Source organism: Parasteatoda tepidariorum, chromosome 7 (assembly GCF_982258835.1).
Source record: "Parasteatoda tepidariorum strain Cologne lab strain chromosome 7, Ptep-v5.0, whole genome shotgun sequence".
Lineage (NCBI taxonomy): Eukaryota > Metazoa > Arthropoda > Arachnida > Araneae > Theridiidae > Parasteatoda > Parasteatoda tepidariorum.
Window position 1 is genome coordinate 33422250 of NC_141761.1, and position 20053 is coordinate 33442302.

At 24.6% G+C, this 20053-nt stretch overlaps 1 protein-coding gene across 3 annotated transcripts in view; it reads right to left on the reverse strand.

Annotated features, from left to right (window-relative positions):
- Window positions 1–20053, reverse strand: part of fab1 (1-phosphatidylinositol 3-phosphate 5-kinase fab1) — a 68466-nt gene that overhangs the window by 18481 nt on the left and 29932 nt on the right. For all 3 annotated transcript variants that reach the window (XM_087167639.1, XM_087167641.1, XM_087167640.1), the window contains 12 exons: window positions 19551–19691; window positions 17087–17213; window positions 13937–14031; window positions 11846–12718; window positions 10519–10619; window positions 9705–9776; window positions 7278–7455; window positions 6967–7145; window positions 5770–5883; window positions 3374–3482; window positions 2435–2546; window positions 860–947 (listed from right to left, as the gene is read on the reverse strand). In XM_087167639.1, coding sequence (XP_087023765.1) covers window positions 860–947; window positions 2435–2546; window positions 3374–3482; window positions 5770–5883; window positions 6967–7145; window positions 7278–7455; window positions 9705–9776; window positions 10519–10619; window positions 11846–12718; window positions 13937–14031; window positions 17087–17213; window positions 19551–19691 — 2189 coding nt within the window. The remainder of the gene's footprint in view (window positions 1–859; window positions 948–2434; window positions 2547–3373; window positions 3483–5769; window positions 5884–6966; window positions 7146–7277; window positions 7456–9704; window positions 9777–10518; window positions 10620–11845; window positions 12719–13936; window positions 14032–17086; window positions 17214–19550; window positions 19692–20053) is intronic.

Sequence of the window (20053 nt, forward strand, 5' to 3'; positions counted from 1 at the left end):
GAATTAAATGGAAACAATTATATAATCTTATTTTTTAACAGAAAATGTTATTTCGAAGGGGGGGGGGGGAAATAGTCTAAGCAAGAAATTTTGGAAAATAAAAGTTTTTTAAACGATTCATAAATTAACATTTCTTTTCTTAATACACATAAAAAGTCAAAAACGTAGTCAAGTCAATCTATAGTTTCATAGTCAATTATTATATTTAAATAATAATTTTTTGAACAAGTAAATTTAAGTACTTTTCTTTTTTTTGGGGGGGGGGGAATCTATAATAAAAATTTATTTTTTTCAGAAAATAAGTAAACAAATTAATGAAATTAAAATAAGAAAAAAATTAGAGCACATTATATTTAACACATTTTGATAGACAACTAAACAATGTCAGACTTTTAATAAAATTTGGAAATTTTGAAGAAGAAAAAATGAGAGCTGAAAAATATTGATTAGTTTTAGCTTTTACTTTAATTAATTTTATTGTAAAATTTATCATGTTTTAAATAACATGAAATATATAAATATAAAAATACAGAAAAAAAAATTATTAGCAATTTTTTATTATTAGATGTAGAACAAGCTAGTTTGGAAAATACAAAGCATTTCATTTAACTAAAACTTGCAGTTCTTTTGATGCAATATACATTAGCATTATAAATTGCTTTGACGATAATAAAATATGAAAAAATATTGTTTTGAAACTTCAAAAAAAAAAAGAATACTATACCGGCAGCTCATTCTTCATTTCCACAAATTAGCTAAGCTATCTTCTCAACTTACTTGCATCTTATAAAACATGAACTTATATCTTATAATAAATTTAAAATTAAAGAAATCAAAATATAATTTGTAACAGAATTACCTGTTGTTCCATGTTTGTACTACATTTGCGATATGACATTTTAATAATATAAGTTGATCTTCAATATTCCACATCCATTGGCATACTTCTGAATTACAAAAAGGAAAAGAAAGAGAAAAAAGGTATCAGTGACATTAAGTATGTCACAATAATATTTAGGTATCAGTAAAAGATTAGGTTGTAAAGTACTTATCATTATTTACACACGTAATGTATCTAATATACTAACATATCACACATAAACCAAAATTAGTATTTTTCTTCTGTTATTTAGTTGTTTTACGAATAGTTAATCACAATTGATAGTAGAATTTTTTTGGTATCCAATTGAATATTTATCTTTTTCAGTCATTCATTTAAAAAAACAACCAATCTTAAGTAATAGTTTTTAATAGGTAGAAATCTCTTTTCTTCACGAGAAGCACTATTTTCATTATTATTTATTGTACATTATTAAAATATATATTTACTAATATAACTACAAATGATGGTAGGTGTTTCGGCATCCAATTGCATATGGATTTTCTTTAACCTTTAATTTCTTAAAAAAAAAAAAAAAACTTGATTTTGTAAAGTGTTTTAATAGGTAAAAAACACTTTTGTATATGCTATTTCTCCATGTAGCTACAAGTAAACTCATATTTTCTTTCTTTCTGAAATTCAGCAATAGTTATAAATTTTTATTTCAATTTTTTAAATAAGTAAATAAATAAATAAATTTTTAAAAAAATTAAAAATTGCGCTAATTAATAAAATTCTGACAAGTTTGGTCATATTGGTTAGCGGATTGTACAAATGTATCATTTCAATTTTTCACAAAATATTTTTAACAGTCCTGAATAATAAAGAAATATTCGTAAATTCTATGAAACTTTGATTAACAGTTTATTTTATAAGGTGCTGCTGCTGCTAAAGTTTTGCAGGCTTTTAGTAGAAGTAGAATGTATTAAAGAATAACCACAGAGTTTGGTAATAAATGCAATGAACATTCTCACTTAGCAAGGTAACAAAGAACAATTTAATGGGAGTTTTAACAGCATTGGATTATGTGATTTTTATTTTTGCTAAAAAATCTAAATTTTAACAGAAATTTGCAAAATAGTTCCGGGTATAAACTTAGTTAAAATTAACAGGGTTTCCTGAAATCCTATTTTATGTAAGAAATAACTTCTAATTTTTATGTTTAATTTTTCTTTTCTTTTTTAAGAATTGTTCAAGAAATATTTTAGAAATTATATAAAATCGGCATGAAAAAAATAAATAAAAACTGAGGCGAAACCACTTGGGGTAAGAGTAAATGCATTAATCCAATTTATTTTAATTAACCTAGTCATCTGAAATCTAATTAAAATGTAGCCTTCTCCTCTAGAACTACTTTTTTTTAATTGGGAAGCCATGATTAAATAAATACATAAGCTACAAATGCATTGCCTTATAATACAATGTTGTGTAATACAATAATATACGCTGAAAAACAAAGCATTATGCAGAAAAAGAAACTCGTGAGTACCAACATGCTAATATAACGCAATCATATCATACTAGTACCGAATACATTAAGATCTGTGCACAAACCTTTTCGAGATTCAATGTCTTCATTAGATTTCAACTGCATACTTTCAATAGTGGGTGAAGTAAGACGCAATTGGATATCTTCAATTTTTTCTCGAAAGGGAAGAGATTCTAGCTATTTAACAACAACAAAAAAAATAGGTGAGCTTTAAAAATATACTTTGATTAATGATATATTTTTAAACAAATTTATAATTGAAGAAAAATAAAATTTACGACTAATCATTTAAAATTTATTAATTAAATTTAAATAATAATCAACTCCGATTGAATCTATACATTTTTGTAAAGAGAAAAAAATATTATAGAATATTATGATTAAATGTGTCTTTTATAACATATTTCTAAATACTCAATCATAGAATTAAAAATAATAATAGCCATTTAAAATCAATATAATTAGTAGTACAGCAGAGGATATGGTGAATAAATAGAGAAACTCCCCTTACTTCAGTAGAGGAATTAAATAAATTTTTAAGAAATGGAGTAAGTATGACAAACGCATTTTACCAATTAAACTAGGGTTTAAATTGACATTTTTAATTGAAGCATAAACTACACTTTAAAAGACATAAACTTTAAGTATTTTAGCTATTTTTTCCAAACCATAATACGATAGTAATATCCTAATACCAATTTTCTTTGTATTATTAATATCCTCTAATTTTAACACTTTTAATGACACTTTGAAGATAGTTATTTAGGAAATTTTGTTAAGATCAATATATATTATTTTTAATGTAGTTTTAGAATTATATGCAACAAAGATTGGTTTAAAAAAAAACTCTTTGTCTATATTTTGCTAAACATAATTTTTATTATTTAAGGTTTCTAAAATCAAAATTTCGTTTCTCATAAACTTTAGGGATGAAAAACAGAAAACAGTTTTAGTTTTGCAAATTTTAAAAAACAGCAATATTTTGCTTCAGTAAATAGGTATACCTTTAGAATGTTTATCAAATCATCTACAAAATCTTCAGAAGTAGTGTCATTATACTCAGTCAGCAGTGCATGCAAAAGAGTGTGAAGATCACTGTTAATACCATGTCCCCTAAAAAAATAACATTTTTAAATTGCAATCAATAAACATTAATGAAATTAATCAGCATATTGATAACAAAAAAAATTGCAACACAGCAATATTTATAATAATAATTATAGGATCACTGTAGATAGCTTTTAAGTAATTAGAATTTTACAACGATGGGCATGGTTGAAAGAAAGTTTTTTTTTTTTTAAATCTATGCAATTGTGAAACAATTTAAATAAAAACAACATTATACACCATGAAAATTTTTATTTTATTTTATTCAGCACAGTAAAAATCCCTGAAACTAATTTTTTTTTATGAAGAACTAAAATGAGAATTAAGTATGACATATAAAAACAATATTTAAAGTTTGATAAAATTAATAAATACAATCGAATTCCTTAATAGTGACCAGGATTTAATTAAAAAATTGAAAATACTTGGTTGGTACAATGTTAAGTTTATTGGAGCATAGCTCGTTTTTAAAGAGTAAAATCCAGTTTTACAGATTAATATTTTTTAGATTCATAAAATTTCTATGTACTTCCACCTCCCCAGGTTAACTAAACCCCTTTTAGAGCAATTCATTTAAAAATCCGAAGAAAGCTAAAAATTAGTGATGAATAAAAAATTTAGTGAACATGTAAATTTTTTCAGAAAGCAGGTGTAAAAATTACAATGTTTTTTGGATGATGAGTCTTATTCGAAGAACAATAACACAAAGACAGTTCAAAATATGTGAAGAAGATAAACAGTTTAAAGAAAGAAACAAAAAGACAGCTCATAGCAAATTAATTAATTTCCTTTGTAATGTAAAGGAATAAAAAATAAAGTATTTCATGTTTAGTTTAGAAAGTATTTATTTGCATAACCCCAAATGCTATGTATGAACTTTCGCGATTTTTTCATGAGTGCATTTTTTTTTTTAGCACTCAATTATAACCAGCAAATATTGCGTAAAAATTCGCAATCGTTATAAGCTAGTTCGACTGTAGCAAATAAGAAAAAAATAACTACAATTAATTTTTAATTTAAAATAAAAAATTTCCCTTTTTTGATACTTTTATAGAATAACCTTTTTGCATGAATTCAAGGCAATAATGAGATTTTAAACTACGGCATTTATAGGCATATTAGTTTGGATAAAGTCTATAATCTTGAAGCCAAATTAATAATATTTAAAATGAACGGCCAGGTAGATTTAAAAATGTTACTAAATGTCTCCATAGTAAATATTTTCTGAAACATTTATGCAATTTTTTTTAAAAAGTGATCATTACATAAATAAATTTTTAATTTTTTTACAAAACAGCATGAATATAATGAGAAAAGAGACAATTGAAATGCCTACAATAAAAAAAAACTATTTTACTTGATTTTTAACAAGCAAATATGATGGTTTGCTCAACATCATACATTTTTATCAAAACATTTTGTGTCACATTATTTTAATTCACATTATCAATCGTGCAGTTCTTAAAATAATAGTAGAAACATACTGACACTATTCATAAATGTTACCATTTTGGAAAAATTAGAAAAATTTTGTGTTAGAATATATTTTTTGAACGCAGAATTCTTCGGGAAAAAAAACATTATTTTCTTAATTTGTTTAAAACTCTTATTTTACAGTAAAATGAGGTCACTAAAAGAAAAAAAGCTATGAACTTTGTTTCTTTAGTTAGCTCGCAGTAGACATTTCTTTAATGTTGCATGAGAATTGAGAGTAAACAACAAAAAACTGGAGAAAAGAAAGTCAGAATGTGATGGATTTGGCAAAAAGATGCTGAAAAATTTTTGCCAATATGTTACATAAATTGTACCAGAAGATGATAATCTTTCATAATTAAAATACTTTTTTTTAATTTAAAAATTAAAAGCTAATATATAACATATTCATAATTATCATATTAAATATGTCTGTATCGAAATTTATTTAATTATTATTTAGACATATGAAGCAATAAAAGAAACAATATAAATTACTAAAATATTGTGGTATAATTACAATTTGTCAGCAAATTTTTAGACACTGCTAACCTCACACACAAATTTTCAAACTCAAATAAAAGTAAAAAAAATAACATGCCTGGATGTTACAACATTAATTCCATCTAAGAATCTGAAATTCTTAACTTCCATACATAATATTCATTAAAATTATTTATAAATATTTAAATTAATATTTAAAATTACTAATAAATACTAATTATTATTAATAAAAATTATTATTTAACGACATCATAGATTTAATGCATAATATGGAAAGCAGAAAAATACTTGATATGGCTATGAATAGGAAACATACTTAATAGATATTATTTTCAGTTGTTCTACAAGGTGATTCAATGGAATAGCTTTGTCGTTTACATTAATTACAAAAGCTGGAAAAATAATCTCCCAAATAAGAACGGGGGTGTACCTGGAACAAATATATAAAATAATAATAAAATTATGTAAAACAATATGGTTTATACCCTATCAATAACTAAATTAATTGAAGCAATAAAGAAAAAAGAAAAACAATGGAAATAAAATATGGCCACCGAAGCCGACGTCTTCAGGGGCTGCCAGCTCCAGAAGCCATAGAACTAATTAATTTTTATACTTAAAAATGAAAATATAAGAGACAGAGATGTGTAATCAGAATTTAAATATTTATTTTGTTAAAATTATTATTGTACATTATTATTATTAAATTATTATTATACTCATTATTAAGATAATGAGTATATACTTTTTTCTGACAACAAATGGTAACTTTCTGATAGGTTGAAAAAATCAAAATTTATTTTAATTTTTATCATTAATAATATTTTTACTTCAGAAAGAAAAGTGGGAATGACACACATAAGAACAAGCTTTAATAATGTCAAATGTTTAATTTTGAATTGTGCTATTTAAACAACAATATTGCAATTTTTTAAGACTATTGTAGAAATAAATATTTTGTTCTTAATTTATTAAACAGGCAAAAAAAATTTTCTTAAGTAGGTACAAAAATAAAATAAATAAATAGCTCTAACTTTTTAGAGAACATGTGTTAATGAAGTTCAATTTAAAAACTTTGACTATTTATTTAAAAGATTAAACAATCACGAATTAGAAATATCTTTCTAAATTTATATAATTGGCTACTTTTTAAACTCAATAGTCCTAAGAACAAAAGCGTTTTTAATAAACAATGGTCACCGTATTCCTTAAAAGACAACACTGTATTCTTTAACACTTAAAAAATGTTAGTGTTTTGATATAAAAATTTTACAAATCAAATTTGAATCTTTTAATAACATAAAAATCTATAGTAGCACTGTACATGTTCAATAAATAATTAATGCGTCAAAAATGAATAATTTAAGTTTAAAAATTAAACAAAATATTTCACAATATTGTCTTAAAGATTTCTCATTCGAAAAATATCTAAAGTTTAAAAAATAAACAACTGAATATTGCTAAGAGAATAGATATAAGATAAAATAATTATAAAAAAATGGGAAAAACATACTTAAATATGGCAACCAATTGATTTTGGGCAAAATACTGATAATGATCATGTTGCAAGGAATGAGAACAAGATTCACATAACCCTCTTCTTTGATAATCTTCTGCATAAAACTTCAGTTCTAAGTATTTAGCAAAAGAGAATGACCATGTATCTTGGGACATAGATACAACTGGTGTTGCCTGAATAACAAATAAAAATTATTCATTTCAATACAACTCGTTGCTAACTAATGATACCTTAATGATTTTAAGTTTTAAAAAAAAATATTCTAAATTTAAGTTATTTTCTTATTATAAAGAGTCGATAATTACTGTTTTGCAGATTTGGCACCAGCTCCACATAAAAATGTTATTTTCAGTGGACATTGAATGAACCCCAGCATCTAAGGCATGTAATAGGATATGAACACAGCCTGAGCCATGCACAAATTTGCGTACATGCTCTGTCATTGGTGTAACACAAGTTGGGCTGGGGCAGATATAGGATGACCTGAAATAAATAAGTTACTTATTTATTTTAAATAATTTTTTCCAAGTTCAGAACTAATGACATGGTTATCAACATTAGCAAAGACTATCACATTCGTAGATTTTTAATAATTTACATTTTCAAGATTATTTACTATTATATTAGTTTGACTAAATAATGTGTGAAATGTAGATTAACATGTTAAGATATCGATTCTTCTAGAAAAATACATAACAGGTCACTAAATTAACCATAGTTTGGAATGAAAGACAGTTGCAATCAATAGAATTATTAATATCAAAAAGTAAGTGATATAATTTTTTGCTTGTTTTGAACACAACATGGTCAACTTTCATGCAAAATTATGCACACATTGTACAAGTGTGCACTCACAAAGCATTTAAGCAATTAAGTGAGAAGTTTTTGCATTTTTCCACTCCAAGCAGGGTTGGCAAAAATCACAATATATTTCTTTTTAATAAAATAAAATAAAAATTTAAAACAAAACGATTTGATTTAAATAAGATTACCAACCAATTAATCATTAATAGCTAATCATTAAATAAATAATATCATAGTTATACTTTTCAAGCTAAACTTGCTACTAATAAATGTCATTTAGATACCTAATGAAGAGTAAATTAGTTTAGATCAGAAAACATAACTGGAAAAAAATCATTTTAAGTAACTCTTGTCGATATCATATACTACATATTTATTAAGTTTTCAAAGCACTGAATTTAATTATGCAGAAAACTAAATGTGTATAATTAAAAATATTTTTGCACATATATCCCTTTTATACTTTACTTGCAATTTAATATCCCTTTTTAATATCACCGTTATAATTTAATATCCCTTTTATTATCTCTCTCTCTCTCTTAGAGTAAGAAATCTCCATTAAGACTTCATAAAAAAAATCACGCATCAAATAATGTATTTTTAAAAAAATCAGTTAATTTAAATAATTGGAAAATTTTTCTTTTATTTAAATTCATGTTTTTTTAACAAATTAATGAATACGCATGTAATATGCATGTAAAAATAAACTTAAAATCACCCTCTAAAGAATGTATTAATTATATACTACAAAAAATATTTTATACTTAATTATTTAAAAAAATCAGTTTGTTTAAATTAATGGCAATTAAAAAAAAATCACAAGTGATTCAAATCATGCCAACCCTGAGCCCAAGTAACACAAATGTTTCATAAAAAAATCTTCCACAAAAGCAAGTTTGTCCAAGTGCTTGATCAAGGAGTTACTTTGTCTTTTGGCTTGAGATCAAAATTGCAAGACAAAATAGTTAAATATTGATAGCAACAAATTTAATATTGGTCAGCTGGTCAATGTCAGGAATAAAATGAAACTAGTGTATATTATATGAAGGTAATTATTTATGCTCATTATCAAATATATTATTATTAATAAGCTGAGAACAAAAAATTTTTTCTTTATAAAATCAAATTTTAAATTATACATATTAAAGATTTATTAAAAGGTATTATTATGTTTTTATATGTTAAAAGATTTTGATTTAATAAAAAGTATTGATATTTCTTAATTTTTTTATAATTAATAAAGTTTAATAAAAAAAATAGAATGAAATATTCTGAAAACTGAATTCAGATTTGAAAAGTTAACAGTGAATAATTCATTCATTTGTAATTAAATTTACTTTTTCTCAGTGTAAAAATTTTTTTTACAAGTCATTGTTTGTATTTATTAGACACCTTTGATTGAAATCTACTACTCAGCAGTATCATTTTTACAGTATTTTTGCATATTTTCTTTAAGTATAAAAGAATTAATATTCGATTAAAAAAAATTCATTTACATAAACTTTAAAATTATCAGTTATTTTGAAGAGACTGATTCTTCATTGAGTGAAAATGCTAAAAAAATCATATATTACGGGATGATAATAAATTTGTCTTGTATTAATATATATTATAAATAAAATACTGAGCACATAAATTAAAACATTTTCTTTGAGCAGTAGCAATACTTTTCATGAAAGTTTATAAACTTTTTAAGATTTAATTTTCAAAATAAATAAAATAGTAATTTGAAAATTATTTAATGATACAAGATAATAAAAAAAATATCACGTCTATTTCTATAAGATATGTTATAAAAATTTTACTTAAACTAAAACCCAGTGTTTTGGTAGCAACTTTACATAAAATATTAAAAAATAATAACATAATATTTCGAAATATTTATGGTAAAAACAGGGTAAGTAAATTGACAGTTAATAAGCCTTTACCTGAAACAATATCGATCAAGAAATCCACCAAGTGTAATATCATTTGCTCCATAAAATTCCATTTTCACAACCCTAAGAACATGTATCACATTAAACGAAAATCAAATTATTTGAACTTTTTAGACAGCTCTTCAGAAATGAATGAAAATAAACTATAACAAATGTCTTAATATATTAGCCATCAAATTTTACTAAACTTGTCAAAATGTCTACATAGACTATTTTATAAAATGTTATGGCTAAGCAAATTGGCTTTGATTAAAGAACCATACTCAGTCAATTTAGAAAATATTTTTATACACAAATTATTTATTTTTTTTTCAACATATTAATAGTTCATGATTTGCAAGATATTCAGTTGGCTGAATAATTTCTTTTTCCTCAATTTATTTAAAATTTGCAATAAATGCAAAAATAAAAATGTTTAACAACATAGTATTTTCTACTATGGAATATTATAAAGCATATTGAATAAATAATATTTCTTCAGTATTTATTCTAGATAATTGAAATTAAATGAGTATCAAAATGTAACTAAGGATATAATAGATCATAAATTAGTCCATCTTGAAAACTCCTTATTTATTTTTAAAAAAATACTTTATGTTTTAAAGTCTATCAGACGAACATAGTTATTTAGGATTAATAAAAAATAATAATTCAATGGGAGAAAAATTAAAGAAACTATGTGTTATTATAACTCATATTTATTTTTATAAACGGCATATTAATTGTGACATGAAATTTGCAATTTAAAAAAGGAAATAAAAGAGCAGTCGATATAAGAATAATTAAATAAAAAAGACTCACTCACCAGGGATTGACACAGTAATTAGGCGCATTATCTGAGCTGCATGAATAACTTGAGAAAAGAACAGATATTGTTTGATGGTTACAAGGATCCAAAGCATCAACCTAAATAAATTATTAATTCAAATATTTAAAAAAAAATATCTAACCAGAATATTTATAACTTTTCAAATAAAATCTATAAGTTAACAGTAAATTGAATAAGATGCAAAGGAACCATCATAAGAAAAAAATTAAATGTTTATGTATCTTTTGATTACAGAATAAATAGTTGGAGAGTTGTATTTTATTGTTGTATTGTTGTATTTTTCAACCTAAATAAATTATTAATTCAAATATTTAAAAAAATATCTAACCAGAATAGTTGAAGAGTTGCATTTCTAAATTTAAGTGCCAAGAGTTTCATTTATGCAAAATTATGAATATTTGTGCATAAACCATCAATTTCAATATAATTAATGCTTATAACATATTCTAGTTTATGAACAGAAAATCATTTAGCAGGTAGATCAGACAATGTTTAAGGACAGAAAAGATTATTGTACCATCAGCTGTTATTTTCAAAACAATAACATATTCAAGTTCATGCATTCACCAACTCACAATGCCATCAAAAAAGCACTTAGTCACTCAATATGTATGGCACATGACACTTAGAGGAAAACTGAAAGTTAAGTTGGGCTCTCTGGATTTCACATATTTAAACACAAACCATCTTCATTTATACTGAGAATGGATTGGATAGTTTAGTTTGAACAATTTTTAGTGCTTATACATAATTTTATGAAAAAACTTTATACAATTATTAAATGAATAACTGCTAAATTATTTTAAAAATGTAACTCATTTAAAACGTGAATAAGAAAAAATAACTTGTGAAGATAACTTTAATTGAAATAATCGTTAAACATTCTATATAGAAGTTAATATTAAATCATTTTCAACTTAAGCCTCACTTATTTAGACGATAACCTTTCAAACATAATCATCAATTTGAAATATTTATAAAATTTTTATTTTTTTTAGAATAATTTGTGGCTTTGTTTAGCACAATAGACATAAACATAAAAATTTACAGTGAAATATTCAAATTTGCCAATCATTTTTCACATACTGTAAAATCGTTTGCCTGATTTTAGTGAGAACAATTTTCTTTCCCTCGTAACCTACTTTTATTTAATTGTTTTGCTAAATATTATTGATTGAAAACAATGTAGAAAGATTTATTGGTAGGAGAAGTCGATAGACTTCTGATTTTTTATAACATATTTATAATAAATTTTAAAATCTTAATTTAAAAAAGGCATAAAATAGACATAACATTCAAATACCTTTTTTTCCCAGCACAGACCACTATTATTAGTTTCTAAAGATTTCGAATGTTCACGTGCAGTATTCTGATGAGAATTTGTCGCCTTCTTTTCCTTTTCTTTTGCCAAGCGTTCATGAGGACATAAAAACTTGATCATTCCACCTCTAGCTCGAAAATCCGCTAAAAGTGCTTGTATATCAAGAGATGCACTTAACATATCAGTTATTTTAACACCTATAAATTTATGACTAGATAATAATTCCACATTTTTACTATTTATAATGCTTTTTATTCCAGAAATTTCTTCCTCTAAATCAGACGCTGGGGTATCAATTTGGTGCAGCATACTCATATCACTGTCTTTGGCGAAATGCCGAGACCAGTAAATTTCTTGAGGGAAAAATTTCCTTAGCCCACACTTTTTACCGGTTTCGCCTTCCAGAAACGGAACGCTCAATTTGACATTCAGAGATATGCATAAAATCACATCATCCAAAAGTTTGCTGAATGTGTTTGTAGTGGGTAGAACATTTACTTTCAAGTCATCCACAGGTTCAGGCTGAAATGTGTCACTTTCTGAGTGCAGGTAAGAATGAAGGGGATCACTAAAGTCGCTTATCGATTCAGTTTCTAGTTTTTTACCCAATTCATCAAATTTACTCCTTCTATTAAGCTGCTTCTGGTTTAGAGTAACATTGCCATTCTCTAAAACATCCTTGGAAGAAATAACATTTTCTGTTTTTATTTCCTCTGCGCTTATTGGTTCATCCTCAGGTGTATCTATCTGCTCTTGTATTAAAGAAGGAACAAAAGCAAATTCATCCATCAAAAATGAGCGCTCCAGTTGCCAGTTGTAAGCAACATAAATCATGAACTGGACCACTTGTTTAACCTGAAGCAAATGTTTAATATGATGTTAAGTATCAATAATTTTAAAAAAAGGTTCATGATCAGGAAATTACAGAATAAAGCAACTGAAAAAAATAACTACAATAAATAAGAAATGATTAATATTTTATTTATACACTTAAAAAGATTACTGAGCAATAATTATGGAACATCTATCCCGTAATTGCAGGTTTTCAGTGACAATGGCAAATAATAACCAATAAAAATGGCAAATAATGAGGAAAAACTAATTTTAAGTTAACAGAACCACCTAAATGTTAAGTTATCATTACTCAGCAATATTACTTTTTAATTTTTTAAAATTTTAATAAATTTTATTATTACACTAATTAAATGTTACAAAAGCTGTCATTTAATTCCTTCATTACAACATTTGATGTGTCTTAAAGACAAACAAATGAGCCAGATCAAATTGAGGTAATGTTTCCTATGAGGCTGTTTTTTTTATGCTACATTGAATTAAACCAAAGCAGTGTTAATAAGGTTAATAGTTACAAAAACTTTTTTTATAAAATTACAGTTTAGTACTTACACACATTTATGCATTCCACATCTTTATATAGAAAAGAGACATATTGGATCAGATGTATTATTTTAAGCCGAATTACATAACATTAAAACCAAGTTAATAAGACTAATGGTTTAAAAGAAAATTAGGGTTTTATGTATGAAATTTATAATGTTTGTCTTAGACGCTATTATGCATAAAATCCTTATAGCTTCTAAACTATCTATTCCATCGATATGGTTTTGATCTCATTCAATAAAGAAGAACTTCAAAATATAGGCATGAAATAATGAATTTTTTCGTGAAAGACTACAGCGCGAGAATCTCGCTTATTTTTTTCTTTTCTAGCATTAAAAAATTATTAATGCAAGAATTTTGGAAAAAAAAAATTTCTGCCATTTTGAATAAAATTCGTTTCACTTTCATTATTTTCAACATTGAATAGATATAGAACGTTTTCCATATAATGATACAGCACAAATATTCAATGCTTTAAAAATTAGAAGATGTTAAAAATGTATTATAATTAAAGAAATATTTCTTCCAAGTCTATTCGTGTTTTTTTTTAATTTTTAGAAATCTCACCTAACTTTTTGAGATCTCACCCTATTTTTGAGAAAGGGTGAGAAATTCTCTCTCATTTTTTTTCTGTAATGAAAACACTGAATAAGGAAAATATTTAATAAAGCTCACTTTTCTCAGCTCATTTGCAGATCCACCTCGCAATAATATAGTACATCCCAAGTTTTCTGGACACCCATCAAAAAACATCAAGGTTTTGAACTTAGCTAAATAATAAAAATCGTAATTGCTGAGAATCTAACTAAACACAATTCAAGAAATAAATAGAAAAAAAAATTTGAACTTTAATATTTTCTTTTGTGTTGCATTTTATAAAAAAAAAAAATGGAAGAAAAAGAAAGAAAACATATAAATTGTTTCTTTGCATAATACTTTAAAGACATACTGGTAATGCAGCCAAATCAATCAATAGCTAAAAAATTACATTGAATATGAACTTACAGAAAAATTCAAATTTTTACAATTCTATATTTTTATATGAAATATTGATAGCAATAAATAACATTATATAATATTAAATAATTGATCATGTATATCAACAACAGCTAACCAGTACAGTCAGGGTACTGAAGAAAAAAAAATTGGTAGCAAAGTAAAAACTAGTAAAGAATATCTAAATTTAACTCCAACATTAAAAAAACTTTTCTATGATTTTTGCACCCAAACATATTTTTCATTTAAATTGTAAAATTTTTTAGCACTTATTAATGGCGTATATTCTGATGTATAAGTTGACCTATTGTACAAGACGACCCTTTTTAAGATTAGAAAATAGCAAATTTCTGATATGTGGGGTGAATTAGTCAACTGCTGAAAAATATTTATAAAATATACTTAATAATATTTTTTTAAATACTTTTGAATACATTAGATTAATCTTTCTTATACTTATTTTTTAACGTAATTTAAAGTATTAAATGTAACGAACATAAGTGAAAAAGAACGACTTTATAAAGCAAATATGATGAGAGAAAAGGCAAAATTAATTGTATATATACATTAAACGTAAATTTTGCAATGGGTAAATGATAATTATTCTTATTTATCTCCTTGCTTATAATGCACTGATATTTCAGTATCAATGATTTTCCTACTTTATTACCAGTATGTAAAGTCCTGATTTTTGTAAAATTTGGGGGGTTTGAAAAGGAGATTTATTCAATGGGAGCATAAAACATTTATATTTTTCTTAATTTTGCTACCACATTCAAAAATTTTACAGATCACGGCATCCCTGACAATATCTTTAAAAATAAATACAGTAGAGAACCTATTATCCGGAACGATCGGGACTATCGCTATTCCGGATAACTGATTTTTCCGGTTTTCTGAATCGCTACAAAAAGCCGTTTTTTTAGTGTTAAACCCAACTAAAAAAAAAAATATTTAGAAATAATCTTAAAAATAAGAAAAAACGATGAGGTAATACACTAATGATTATTTCTGAAATGATGGTAAGGTTAACATCTTTCAAAAAAGAAAGAAAAATCCTATGAGGAAGAAAAAAATTTTTTTACAAATTGCGGGAAAATTTATCGAATTTCGTTCCGGTTTTTTGGTTTTCCGGTTTTCTGATTTCCGGATAACGGGTTCTGCACTGTATTTAAGTTGGAAACAACTAATATATACAGTAAATGTTGCTATAAATAGAAAAAAATTGGTTTTTCATATCAGTAAATTGCATAATCACACAATAGTTTGTTTTAACCAATTATAATGAAAAGAACAGAAAAATATTAATGCAATTTAACAAAACTATTACAGCAACAATTTTAATATAAGTCAATATCGTTTGCAATACATAGGCAATAGCAGATCCTATTCAAGAAGGAAAAAATAAAAGAAAAAGATAAATACAAAATGAGCTTAAATATATAGGGCATAAACTTTACAGGGCAAAAAAAAAAAAATTCTAATTGTTTTTTTGAAAATTTACAAGATCTACATAACTAAAATTAGTGTTACTTTGTAGCTAATCATTTAACTCACAAACCACTTTTTTTTATTTTCTATTAACTTTCTTTATTTCTTTTATTAGCATTAAAATAATGCAACAAAATTAAAAATTATTATTTAAATAATGATAGGCAATAAAATTAAATGTTTGTAATCTTTAAAGATGATAAAGTGCCACAGTAACTTCCTAAAATTAAAGGACTAGTAAAAATTAAGAGTCAGTTTGACAAAAATTTAGTTATATTGGGTGTAAAATAACATAATCTTGAAAATTTCAGTCTCAAAAATATTAAAATTTGTGATACTCAATTCTAACTATTAACTTCTAAATAAACAAATATTTTTTCTACTTAAATACTAATTGCTTTTTTCTCTAAAATATATGGATAATGATCTAAGCATGCCATTTTTCTAATTGCATTGGTTCTTGAATAACAAATATTTCTATTAACAACTTTTTTCAGGCCATATTATGATGATTTCCTTGTAATATCGTAAATATTTTAAGTTTCAGAAATATATATTTGTGCTTTAAATTATTTTAAGAAATGTAGTTTTGAAGAATATGTTTTAAAACTAGGAATTAGAAAGATTTTCACTCTCTTAATGTTTTTGGCATAAAAAAAAATAAGAAGAACAGTTTTTTACAGATGTATAAATATTAAAAAAAACTGTAACAAATTTTCCCTTTATTCTTAATCTGAATTTGGTAAAATATAAAAAAGTCCTAACTCAATATTTAACTTTTAAGAATTTGAAAATTTAAAAAGTTATATTATAAATTAAGTTATAAGTTATAGCATGGAATAATAATAAAGTTATAAATGCAACAATTTTAAACACCATGTACTAACGCAGTGTTGCTAATTGTAGCTCATTTAGGTACCAATTTACTTACAATAAATTTTTAAGCTTTAAGAACAAATGAAAAAATCAAAATAATCTCATATTATAATACTTTTTAAATCAGTGATTTCTTTTTAGAAAAATGATTTAAATGAATAATTTTCTTTTTAAGAAATCAGTAGATTTAAATTGTGATTAAATGTAAGCCAATTTAAATCAATAAACCCTGTTACAAAATAAAAAGTAAATAATACTAAGAATTAGTTTGATGTAGGAATGTCAGCTTCAAAAAAAGTGTGGCTAATCCCCAGGAACGCCAGATGTACACTTCATTTATGCACACGCTATTTGGAATCAAGAAAAATTCTGAGATAACAATCAGCGTAAATTGGCATAATTTACCATTCATTATTAAAATTATTGATTTTAAATTTAAATGATCAGCAGGACAATTATTACCTCCAGAGAGTGAGTATGTCTTCACTTTAAATTGTTCACATGTTCCAAGTTGCGGTCTGCCAAGGTGAGCATCCACTGTTGATACAATTGCAGCTTGAGTGCCTCTTGCAACTCTTTCCATAACAGACTAAAAAAGAAATTCCATTTGTCAGTTAAAATGCTTAAACAAGAAAAACCTAATGAAATGAGAATTTATATTGAACACAAAATTAAAATAAGTTTTGGTGTAGCAATTATATATTTTTTGACATGAAATCAATGAAAAATGTTTTAGATTTATTCACACGTATAGCAGAAAATATAAACTTTATTATATTTCATGCTTTAATCACAATAATGTATTTTAAAATTAATAACACTATCAATTTCAAGAATAGAGTTAAAAAATAATGCTTACAAAATTCAAACACTATTTGTTACTTTACTTGAATAATTGAGCATAAAAATTTCTTCAACAATATTTATAAGCTAGCAAAAATATTTTTTTTAATTTGGACATAGCACATACATTCTTTTTATGTGAGTAACAAAAATGAACCCTAGATTCATAAACAAGCAAGGGAGATACATACATTATTTATAAATATTTGTCTAACAATGTAGGAAAGTATTTAGAAACTAATCTCTTTCATATTATAAGTTACAAGTATTTGTGAGACAATTGTTTATGAACCTAGAGAAGAAATAAAATTAGTGTTCGTGGTAATTCTTCGTTGTTATTCACATGTTTTTTTTTTCCATCATTTTTTGTCTAAAAGAGAGGTCCTTAGTCATAATAAATAAAAATTGCATTCTGAATCTCTAAAATAGTGTAAATTAATCAATAGTATAACAAAAAATTAAATAAATAAAATAAAAGACTTTTGATTAGAAATTACCACAATTTTACAAATTTAATTACCAAAATTTCAAATAATTTCTAATACTTCTCGTAGTTCTTTATTGGGTTAGAAGATAGAAATTTAAACAATATCTATTTTATGATCAAAATCTTAAATAAACATAATAAATTCATTTTTATCAAGAATTTTAAAAAAAATTTAATTTTTTTTAAAGCTTAGTTGTTTAATAAAAATTTAAAAACAAATTAGCCAATAAATGCATTATTAAATCATTTTGATTTGTCATGGTTCCTTTCACAACAAAATTTACATATGACCAAATCAATAAGCTTCTCTCACAACAAAATGCCCTCACATTTCTTAAATATTAAAATAAAAATCTTAAAAACTATGCTCTTCAAGTGGAGTGCAACGGAGAAACTAATTTTACTTTTGTCAGACTAAAACAAAAAATGTAGGGCTTATCACTTCTGAAAGATGATAGGGGAAATATTTGGTGGCGATAGAAGTTTCTTACGAAAGTGATGCATGCTAATTTTTTTCATTTCATGTCCAGCAAAAATAAATTATTTATTCCAAATTAGTGCCAAAGAAAAACATAGTTCTCAATTTTTTTATTACTATAGTTTTTATTAATTTGCTTTTGTGTTAGTGAATATAAAATCAAACAATCAAAAATTAAGTCATATTCCCAATTCAATTACTACATTTTAAGAAATAAATTAAGATATCAATTCAAGTTAACAGACAAGTTCAGGTATGTGTTTTTAGCATATTAATTAAGCATATAAATTAAGATATTAATTCAAGTTAGTTGACATGCTTTGGTATGTTTCTCTTGGCATAATTTCAATGCACATGGTTGAACACAATGTGCAATTTTACTCCTTTCTTTTGATGAGACATAGCACCAACTATTTTTTGTTCTTTACATCAATACCAGTTTTATATTGAAATTTTGTTCATCCATTAACAAAATGACAATAACAACTTCTCGGTGTTTAAAGCAAAAAGTTTATTTATTTTTACACAAAAAAGTTAATCATCAAAATGTTACAAGTATAAATTTATATTTTTATTTAAAAAAAGAAATTTTTTAAGTTTCAAAACTAAAAAGATAAAATTTCTTGAAAAATCTAAGGTAAAACTAAAAATGTCCTTGTAATTTACAAATCACAATTTTTGCACTAATAAATGTAACCAAATTAAATTACACAGAACTATATATCAAAGCTAACAAGATTTAAGCACTGGTTGATTAATCTTCTCCCAAAAGAATTATTTATTAACAGTTTTAATAGCCCAACATTAAAGCAATAATTAAATCAATAGAAAAAATTTGAATGAATCTCAAAATATTTAAGATTATTCTTCCCGGCACTAAATTAGCAAACTATTCTAACGCGTCTGAAATAACATTTGAATTTCGAAACCAAACCTTAAAATAGTTTGAGGCACAACGCCTATCTAGACGACACAAGTAAAATTCAGCGAAGTTGAAAGTGGCATAAAGTTCTAAACGTGACAGGCAAAATAAAATATACAATAAATAAATAAATAATATCAGAGAGTTGTAAATGCAAATTACCCAACAATTGGAAATATCAATATAGAATACTCACTGGCTTGACATTTAATGCAACAGTAACACCAAGCCCCAATAGCATTTCTTGAGCTAAGCGCGATACTGTTTTTTCAGCTAATAATATATCAGGTTTGAAAACAGTCAATTTTCCAATAATATTTTTTAAGTATTCATTTTCCTATAAAAAAAAACTTTTTATGTAACTATCTAAAAACTAAAGATTTTATTCAGAAAACTATCAAAATTTATTGACAAATTTTTAGCATATAACAAATAAAAACTGCTGAGATACATAATGTAAGCAGATAATGTAAATGGCAATATAAATGAGATTTAGAAGGATTTTATATATATATATATATATATATATATATATATATATATATATATATATATATATATATATATATATAAATTAACATTCTCAAGCTTTGCAGATATTTTAACACTAAATAATTTAATTTTTCTTAAAATCTTATTTATGAGTATGGCAATTTTTTTTTAATAAAAAGGTATTTAAGTATCAATGTCACATTATAT